We start from the raw sequence: 10,647 nt of genomic DNA on the forward strand, positions 1-10,647 counted from the left end.
AACTTGCTTTAGCCATCTGTCATCCCTGTTCTTCGGGGGCATAAATGGGAAGGTGATGGGTGGTAGATATTGGTGGGCGTTCTAAGCGTTACAGACCCCCAACCTGCATCCTGGCCAGGCGCCAGGGAAATACAAGGCCTCTGGAGGGGAACGGCTGGAGGCGCAGCTAGAGAGGCTGGATTCTCAGAAGGGGCTCCCAGAATGAGTAGAGATCCTAGTGGACAAATGGAGGTCTAGATGCAGGGGTGCTCCTGCCTTTAGGGGACCATCGATAAACAATGAACTGAAGCTCAGAGACCTTTCCCCCATTTAAGGGTGCAAAATAAGCCCCTTGATTCATTACGTGATCCTGAGATTGGGGGACAAATAGTGATCAAAATTGACAGTATTGTCAAACAAACAAGAGAGGGCTTGGTGTTGGATTTCATGTGATTTTAAATATATATATATATATATATATATATATATATTTTAATGACATCCCTTGTACGCCCGAGCTAATGGTTGCAAATTTATACTTCTTTATCATCATTGCTATGCTATCGATACATTTTCATATGATGCTCCCAACAAATGTTTTCAAAAATCCAGCTTGTTGAGCCCTCTTGACTTTTCCAAATACCCCTTCACAAAACTCTCCTGTTTCAGATGCAATCTTTTCATGTAGCAGCTATTTGCATGCAGCATTGAGGCCTGCATCTTTTGGTCACCATGATCTTAATACTTCATTGCAAATCTGACCAGACCTCCCTGAGATCCAAAGCTTGTATCTCTTAGGAGAGGGTAAGAGACCCCAGCTACCTCATACTCCTGCTCTGGGGAAGAAATTGTGAAATGGCCTTGCCCTGTGAGCTGTGTGTATCATTTAGATCACTCTCCTCATGATGGGACTGTCACGTTGGGAAACAGGGTTGGTTCAATCCAACCCATGTGATGACATGGTATTGGCTTTAAAGTAATATGAAAATGGAAGTGAGAGGAAAAGCCGCATTAGGGAAATGACCCCAAAGGGTTTCGGAAGATGAATGAAACGGGGCCAGTCCATGCATGTTGTACAAGTCCTGGTCCAACGTGGACACGTTGCCACCCACAGGGACCTCCATAAACAAAAGGGTAAAACTGGCAAAGCCACTGAACTTTGGCCTCCTTGCCACTCTTCCTTGCTCTCTTTTTCCTTCTCACTGCTTTTTAAAAACAGTTTTCCTATTAGAAAAAAGTTTTTATTCTGGTGTTTAAAAAAACACATACGCTCAACATTTCAATCAAGTAGACATGTTTGACATAGCACATTTACTCTGGGGAGTGAGGGAAGGTGAAGCAAGATAGGGGCAGAAAATAGAGTGTTGGACATACACACTGCAATATATAAAAGAGATAACCAACAAGGACTTACTGTATAGCACAGAGAACTATATTCAATATTTTGTAATAACCTATAAGGGAAAAGAATTTGAAAAAGAATATATATCAGTTATAAACACACACACACATACACACACACACACACACACACACGTATGTATAACTGAATTACTGTGCTGTACACCTGAAACTAACACGACATTATAAATCAACTATACTTCAATAGAAAACAAAAAGACTGTTGTAGACAGAACTGGGAGCTCTTGTCTGGGCTCCACCAGTAAGCTGCTGTTGGCTTGGGGCAAGTCACTTCACATCTCTGAGCCTCTTTCCTCAACTGCAAAATGAAGGTTTTGGACCTGGTGATCTCTGAAACTCTGTATTCCAATTAATGCTCTAGTGGTCAGGGGTGGTCAAGGACTGGTCAGATCAAGGGATGTGTGAGAGTTTAAAGAGAATAGGAACAACAGATCAAACCTACCAGGATTTTCCTAAGTTCTAGAAGAATCTACCTCTTCATCTACTTCAAGAAAGAAACAGGAAGGAAATATAATACCCTCCATGCCAAATTGTCAGTTTTAGCTGGAATTATTTCCTCCCACCCATATTACGTCTCTTTTAACCACTAATAACTTTGAAAAAGGGGAAATTAGTGGAGGCAGAAAGCACCTCCATTAGCTGTGGGCACCTGATCCACACCACCAAGGTCTGCCTTTATTTTGCATAAACCATGGGACAGTCTCTTCAAGGGTTTCCCAGGGTTAGGAATCTTCCTCTTTCAAGGTTAGAGTTACCAGACTGTCTATGTGTGCGGCAGAGCCTTTTTCTCTTATCACTTTTGTCCAGAGACGACAGAGAAGGGTTAACTCCTGCTGCTCCTATAGACCTCAGATTGGACACCAAGCCCCAGCACGACCCGGCCAGCAAGACCACGTGAGCTAGGCCACCGCCCCAGAATGCCAGCCACCATCATGCCCCCTGGCCTGCCCCCTGGACCTGTCCGCCCTCCGCTCCTCTCTGGAATCCCACACTTGGATACTGTTCCATGTGACGCCTATCTCACCGTCTCTGTAAAATTTTGACCACCTGCACCCATGCCACTGCAATGTTTCTGCTTTCCTGGTGAAGCCAGCTCAGTGTTAGTAAGAGGGTGCTAAGGACATTCCATCTCTTCTCTACTAAGACAAAGATGTGAAAAGTTATTTCCTTCAGAAAAGAGATCCTGATAGAAAGAGATTTCAGACCAGTGGGAAAGGAGACCTGGGGTCTCAGGATCTTAGGCAGCATTCTATTCAAACTCTTGTTTTAAATATGAGAAAATGAGAAGATGAAATGACTCATCCCAGGTCACACAGCTGGCTAGTGTCAGAGCCATTACTTTAACCCAGATCTCATAATTCCTAGACCAGTGCTCTCCTGCAGAAAAGACACTTGGGGCAGACAGAACATTGTAGTACCGTCGACCACATCTATTGTAGACAGTAGACAATACTAGTCTACAGCTTCAGGATGGTGAGACTCTACCGTGAGACTTACAAAGGAAGTAAAAAAGATCATATTTGCACACAAAGCTGATGAGCCCAATACCCAAGAAAGTCTCTGTGGACAAACACATTGCAGTAAATGTTCTGGGGGACTGTTAAGGGTTGAATTGCGTTGCTCGAAAAGATAAGGTGAAGTCTTAACCCCCAGAACCTATGAATGTGGCCTTATTTGAAAGTTGAGCCTTTGCAGATATAATCAAGTTAAGATGAAGTCATAATGGAGTAGTCTGAGCCCTAATCGAATGACTGGTGTCCTTGGACACACAGGAGAGAAAGCCATGTGAAGATGACGGCGGAGACTGCAGCCATGCATGTCGAAGCCAAAGAATGCCAAGGATTGCTAGCAGCCCCCAGAAGCTAGAAGAGGCAATGAAGGATCCTCTCTGAGAGCCTTCGGAGAGATCATGTCCTGCCGATAGCTTGATTTCAGACTTCTAGCCTCCAGAACTGAGAGAGAATAAATGCTTCTGGTTATAAGTCACTCAGTTTGTGATACTTGTTACAACAGCCCTAGGACACTAATACAGTCTGGGGAAACGGCTGGGCTGGGTGAGGCTGAAGTGAGGAGACTGAAATCATGCAAATGAATGCAAGAGGACAAATTCTATGGGTTCGTCCTATAATAAAGTTCTCCTGCCCAGCGTGGTCCTTCATCTGTGCTCCTCCATTTACCAACCTGCAGGACTGCCTGACTTGCTCAGAGGTGAGGGGAGACGGTGGGAAGGAGACAAGCACTGGAGTGAGACAAACCTGGCTTTGAATTCTCAGTCTGCTACTTACGTAAGGTGTAAAGTGTAGGGTAGACGACAAACTCTTGGGGTCTTTGTGCCCTCACCTGGAGAAAACAGCCTTCCTCAGAGGGTTATTGTGAGAAATACTGTGCTTACCTGTGGCAGTTCTATCCAGGTTAGTTTCTTTGCCTCTACTTTACTTAGTCTTTGAATTAATTTGTAGGCAATCTATGGACTGGGTGTGGGAAAGGAAACGAACATTTAAATACCTCCCATGTGGAGAAAGGAGCCTTAGTGCCTTTAAATGCTGGTGATGGTACATTAGGTATGAAAGTGGTTAAGAGAGTAAATCCTACGACTTCTCATCACAAGGAGAAAGTATTTCTTTCTTTTTCTTTTATTTTGTATCTATGTGAGGTGATGGATGTTCACTAAACTTACTGTGGTGATCATTTCATGATGTATGTAAGTCAGATCACGATACTGTACACCTTAAACTTATACAGTGCTATATGTCAATTATATCTCAATAAAACTGGAAGAAGAAGAAAAATGCTGGTGATGGGGACACCTTAAAGGCCACAGAGACCAGTCCTCTCATTTTAGACACGCGAGCACTGGTCACGTTGAATATTTTCCACGCTCACCATGCACAGACCACGTTGGGCACCTGGGAGACCTCCACATGAATGTTTGTTGCTAGATGAAGGGACTTGGGAAGACCTCATAAAGAAATGAAACTTAATCTTATGGTGGGAACAAATGTCACCATTTGGCCACATTTAACAGATTTCACCCACCTCACTACTTTGCCCAGACCCAGTCTGGCTGTCCATTTCTAACTTGATATCTCTCAAAGAATGGTTTGCTAGCCCACCTTCCTTGAGAGACCTTCAGGGGGTTCAAGTTCTGAGCTTAAAAGAAAGTTACTCAGAAATAGGTGCTCAGGATTCATCAAGTATTCTCAGCTGTAAAATTGATTCTACGTCATCAGACCAAAAGAAGAGTCCTTTTTAAAAGGATACTTAATCCAAAGTCAACTCTAACTTAGAGTAGATGGCAAATTAAGTCCCTAATATGAAGATAAAAGATGCAAGACAAACTTAAAAGTAGCTCTAACTGTGCCATTTTTACCCAGAAAGAATACAGTATCCTCCATCTCTACCCAATAACTGCCTTGCTTACTTCCCCTGCTTTATTGCTCCCTAGCACTTATTACATGTGACATTGTTATATTTGCTTGTTTATTCAATCATGGCTCAACTTCCCTCACTGGAATGTAAGTTCCATGAGGGCTCAGACCTCGTCTCTTAATTCACTGATGTATGCCCAAGGCCTGGAACAGTTCCTGTCACATAATTGGTTCACAGTACATATTTTCTCAATAGATGAGACAATGAATAAAATAAATTTGGGCAAAGAGAGGAGCAGTCACATGATGTAGAATATGTGGCTGCCTTTTGCCTAAAAGAGTTGCCCCTATGTCCACTAGCCATCAAGAATATCTCTATCACCTCACACCAGTCAGAAGGGCCGTCATCAAAAAATCTACAAACAATAAATGCTGGAGAGGGTGTGGAGAAAAGGGAACCCCCAAACAATCTTGGTGGGAATGTAAATTGATACAGCCACTATGGAGAACAGTATGGAGGTTCCTAAAAAATTTAAAAACAGAACTACTATACAATCTAGAAACGTCACTTCTGGGTATTTATCCAAAGAATTCAAAACACTAACTCAAAAAGATATATGCACCACGATGTTCATCACAGCATTGTTTATATTAGCCAAGGTATGGAAGCAGCCTCAGTGCCCACCAATGCATGAGTGGATAAAGAAGATGTGGCGCATATATATATATATATATATATATATATATATACACATATACACACACAGACACACACACTGGAATATTAGCCATAAAAAAGAATGAAATCTTGCCATTTGCAACAATGTGGATGGACCTTAAGAGTATTATGCTAAGTGATCTAATAAGAGAAGGCAAATACCACATGATTTGATTCATATGTGGCATATAAAAAAACAAACAAACAAAAATAAACAAAGCAAAACATGTAGATACAGAGAACAGAGTATAGGTATCAGAGGGGGAGGGGCAGGCGGCGAAATGGGTAAAGGAGTCAACTGTATGGTGATGGATGGAAACTAAACTTTTGGTGGTGAGCACCCTGTAGTGTATATAGAAGTAGAAATATAATGTTGTACACATGAAACATATCATGTTATAAACAAGTGTTACCTTTATAAAGTAAATTTTTTTAAAAAGAATGTCTCTCTTGCTTCTCTGCTCTGATTCCATCATCACCAAGAAACCTTTGATTTAAATCTTTCTGTGTGCATTTTCCTACAGATGGGATCACAATTTTGGTTTACTTGGCGCAATATTTTTCACTGTAAATTAATATGTTGGCATTTTGTCTTTTAAAATTGGTTCACATCACACCTAAAAGAATTCTGAGGAGGATCTCAACCAGGATGAAAAGCTGTGGTGAAAAGAGCAAAGACTGGCACACAGGGCAGTTGGGTTCTGGTGCTAACTCTCTTTTTGACTCACCTGTGTGGCCTTAAAAAATTTCACTTTTCTTGGGCTTCCCTGGTGGCGCAGTGGTTGAGAGTCCGCCTGCCGATGCAGGGGACGCGGCTTCGTGCCCCGGTCTGGGAAGATCCCACGTGCCGCGGAGCGGCGGCGCCCGTGAGCCATGGCCGCTGAGTCTGCGCGTCCGGAGCCTGTGCTCCGCAACGGGAGAGGCCACGACAGTGAGAGGCCCGCGTACCGCAAAAAAAAAAAAAACAAAAACAAAAATTCACTTATCTGGACTTCAGTTTCCCCATAGAGGCATTGAACTTGATAACTTCTGAGTTCCTTCCATCTTTCAAAGTAGGGTTTTATAAAAATTAATACAGTAGGCTTTTCCATGTGTTTTGACTTCCTAAAAGGGGTGTTAACTGGTGTCACGTCACTGTCTATTGGCAGCATAGTATGATTCACATGGATCATGGGGTCAGCACTTTTCCTGGGGTCAGTCATCATTGCCAGGAAGAGGCAGTCAGAATCCTTGTTAAAAATCTAAAATGCCAGTGGTGACACTCCCTAAGGAAAATGGAGATCACACAGCAATTCGTTCACATTTAAAATTGTACAGGTGTGTGGGTGTGGGGAGGTGGAAGGAAGTACGAGAGGGAAGGAAAGGCAAGGCAGACGGCAGAGGATGTCTAGGTGATGGGAAGGCAGGTGCCAAGTATGGGTTTGGAGAGTCACATTTTTCCATTAGAGCCTGGCAGATGCTTAAGCTTGACCAATGAGAATTGCCCACGAACTTTTAGTAGATACATGTAACTATTTCCATTTTGAGCTGTGTCACTGTGAGGGAGGATAAGAGCTGAGTGTCCCATAAATGTATCTTCCTTGGAGACTTTTGTTATCAATTCACCTAGGCTGCCCTAGCCTGCTCTCACTGGAACCCTTCCAGTGTTCATTATTTGGCCTTCTTTGAGATCTTAACTGCCTGTGTGTGATACAGTTATTGGGCTATCTCTTAAATGTCTACTTTCAGATCAGACTTCTCACCTGAATGCTAGTCTTATACGATTGCTACCTACAAATTAGTACCACTTAGATATCATCCCTTTAAACATAACATGTCGAAAGCAAACTTAGTGTGACCCCCTTCCCAACTCATTCTGTTTCTATCACTGACATCTCCAATCCCATTCTGAGGCTTACATTTGAAGTTATTTTCCATTCCTCACAACTCCTTTATCAATAATCATCCACAACTTCTATAAATAGCAATAACACACTCAGCAATCTACCCACTGCTTAATAAATGTTCACCATTCTGTTATGTGTATTATGATCTGAAGTGATCTGCTCAGTCACCCAAGACTGTTGAGGCTTCTCACAGAGGCTCTTACATTCGTCTCCTTTCTCTCACCTTCATAGTAATCCATGTTCCCATCCCCTGGTGCCTAAACTCCCAGAGTATCTTTCTTATCGGCCTCCAAATCTCTGATTTTTCCCTGCTTCAGTCCATCTAAAATAAATGCACAGACTGATCTTTTTGAAACCACTTTCATCACGTTATAGTTGGCCTACAAACCTATGATGGTTTCTGTTTGTGAATCAGAGTGTTTACAAACTCCCTGTACAGCATTAAGAGCTTTGGGCAGCTGCTCCCTCTTCCCCAAGCTACCCGAGATCTGTATGTCTTTATTTGACTCAAATTTGTTTGAGCATCAACTATGTGCCAGCCATACTCTCTATCACCCACTACCCTCCAGCATCCCCTCTCTTCTCCAGTTAAGCCCAGTGTGATGCTCCCCTGCCGCCACCACAGTGATACCTGCCATTTGGACTTTGCTCCCATTCTTGCCCTGCCAGGAGTCTCCCCCTTTCTGCCAATAAAAATCTGATAGCTCTTCCAAGATGCACCTTCTCCTGAAGGTTTCCCATATGAATGAATCCCAGACCACAACAACATTTCCCTTTTTCTGAATTCCCTCAGCATTCTCACACCAGATATCTATTGCTAAATATTGTCCTCTTATTATTTCACATGCATTTGTTGGTCTCCCCGATTGAAATTTGAGCTCTAGAAGGGCAGAGGCCAAATCTTCTATTCTTCGTTTACCCAGATCTGGAATGGAAAAGGGCAGATGCAAGGCCAGTAAAGACCTTGATTTTGCACATAGCTCATGGGCAAGGACCAGTGGGCACAGCGTAGGCAATAAAGACAAAAAATGTGCACTGAAGACCTAAGACTAGTTCCTGGCACAAGGTTAGAAGCTCAGCCATGTTCTGAGAAGTGTTTGTTAAATGCTGAATTAGATTTTCAGAGATAATACAAGTCCCTTACACACCATGTATTCCTCTAGCACAAAAATCTCTACTGAAGCACAGTGGCCAGTAAAATTTATGGGGTCTCAATCACTAATTAGATTTGAAATTCTTGAGTCTTCTTGGCCAGAATGATCAGTCCAGTGGGGACATCTCAGCTGTCTCTATGAGAAGTTGCCCCTACACCTGACAACTACCTGAGTTAGCACCAGTTCATGCCCCTGAGCCAAAAGTTGTGTGACTCCAATACAAGCCAGATATCTGTAAGGAAACCTGTAAGCTCAGCCTCCCTCCTCCCCTCCCTCCAGCTACACGATGTCTTATCCAAACCTAGAACCCGGCCAGGTGATGTGCAGCCCCTTTCAGAAAGCAGAGAAGGTGCCCTTTGTAGAAGGGGTGCCGACAGGAAAATGGACTTACCCTCACATAGTAGTTCATGCCCATCCCCAACAGGTGCTGCAGAAAGTGCTTGTCCTGCCTGCTCCCGGGGGTTGGCTCCCCAGGGCCGGGAAGGGGGCAGGCATCAGGAGTTAAAGAGGTCGCCCTGTACCCCAGGGCATCCCGCTGAGGCGGAGGTGCTGGCATGGCCCTATTCAGACTGGTTTCAGGGGAAGCCGGGCTGCTGGGAGCCGGGTCTTGGCTTTCCTGGAGCTTGAGTCGAGGTACCTCTTTGGTACCCAAGCAAAAGTTTTTCAGACTCAGCAAGGTGGCTGGGTTGGCCAGCTTTACGCTGGCCATGCGAGGGATCAAGGTGCACAGTGGGGTGGGGCTCTCCTGGGACGCCAAGGTGGCATCTTCAGCCGGCAGGTGAGGTGCCAGGGCGGGGTAGGGAGGCTGTGGCGAGCCCTTGTTCCCCCCCGAGCCTCCGGGGCTGCCTTCGTCCAAGGACGTGATGGACTCGTTCCGAAAGCGGCTATACTTGGCCCTGTGCAGCATCCCGGGGTGCCTGAAGAGTCCTACATACAGCACGAGTCCTGCCAGGCTGTCCGGACCGCGTTCTCGCATAGCCTTGGCAGTGCTGAAACAGGATACTGTTGCATAAATCGCCTCGTCGTCTGCTAGATAAACAGTGCGGAAAGCAAATGCCTCAACGCCCCGTGCAACTTGGCGGCTGCCACCTCTCCAACTCCGTTCTCGCCCTCGCCCTCGCCCGCTTCGGCTCCGGGTCCTCGAGGGTAACAGCCCAGGGGAAAACGCCTTCCCTGCTGATATTAGTCCCTCCCTGGCCCAGCGGCGGCACCCGGTGTTCTCGCGTCGGATTCCTTGCTGGGAAAGCCTGGACCCAGGCTCGCGGCGGCGCCGGCAACCGCTCACGGCCAACTCTTAGGCACGGAACGGGGCCGCGCGCCCGGCCAGCCGGTCCCGCCGCATCGCTGGCGGCGCGGGAGCCTTGCAGAAATATTTAACGCCCCCTACCCCCCAGCCTCCCCTTCTGCACACAGGAACTTTCAAACCTGCTCCCTCCGGTTCCCACAGGGCGGGGCAATGTCTGGCTCATTAACCCTTTACTTGTTCCAGTGATTGCTCATTTTTTAAAAAAGGAGCAAAGAAAATGTATATGTGGGCCAAAGGCCCTTGTGCCTGGGTTCGTTTCTTCTGATGGCTGCCCTCTCTTGGAAGATCTTGTCATGCATCCCTTCTGGGCCACAAGCCAGGAGTGCTAGTGACAGGCGCTGCTCCGCATTATTTCAGGGACTTGTGATCCCTCCGTGTTCTTCAGATCCCCTCCCAGCCTGCCCACCCTGGCTCCGAGCTTCCCTCCCTCCCCGACTCCCCTCAGAGCTTCTTTCAGGAGCCTATCTGCAACAGAAGGCTGAGATGTGCAGGATGATACGCAGAGTGTTGAAATTTTTATGAATGAACTTTGCTGAATGAATTTCTCTCTGTGTGTGCAAGCTAATAAATCAGTGAATGAAGCTGAGAATAGCTGTAATTGACTGATGGTCTCAGGGGTGCTTGGTTTTTATCCAATCAGGCGGCAGCTTGATGACTCATGCACCATAAATATACTAAACTAGTAGCCAGGAGAAATAAAGCTGGAGGGAGAGAAAGGAGAGATTTTATTTTGTGATATCTGAGGAAAGGGTTAAAGGGAAAGGCCATCTTTAGTGTAAGTCATCTGCAAGCTGGGCAGCAGGTTAAAAGGTCC

At 45.3% G+C, this 10,647-nt stretch overlaps 1 protein-coding gene across 2 annotated transcripts in view; it reads right to left on the reverse strand.

Moving 5' to 3' along the window:
- Window positions 1–9,818, reverse strand: part of SHC4 (SHC adaptor protein 4) — a 131,767-nt gene extending 121,949 nt beyond the window's left edge. The window contains exon 1 of one of the 2 annotated variants that reach the window (XM_060149490.1): window positions 8,919–9,818. In XM_060149490.1, coding sequence (XP_060005473.1) covers window positions 8,919–9,503 — 585 coding nt within the window. In that variant the 5' untranslated portion in view covers window positions 9,504–9,818. The remainder of the gene's footprint in view (window positions 1–8,918) is intronic. The other variant, XM_060149493.1, reaches the window with a different exon arrangement.
- Between the last annotated feature and the right edge of the window lie 829 nt (window positions 9,819–10,647).

Source organism: Lagenorhynchus albirostris, chromosome 1 (genome assembly GCF_949774975.1).
Source record: "Lagenorhynchus albirostris chromosome 1, mLagAlb1.1, whole genome shotgun sequence".
NCBI lineage: Eukaryota > Metazoa > Chordata > Mammalia > Artiodactyla > Delphinidae > Lagenorhynchus > Lagenorhynchus albirostris.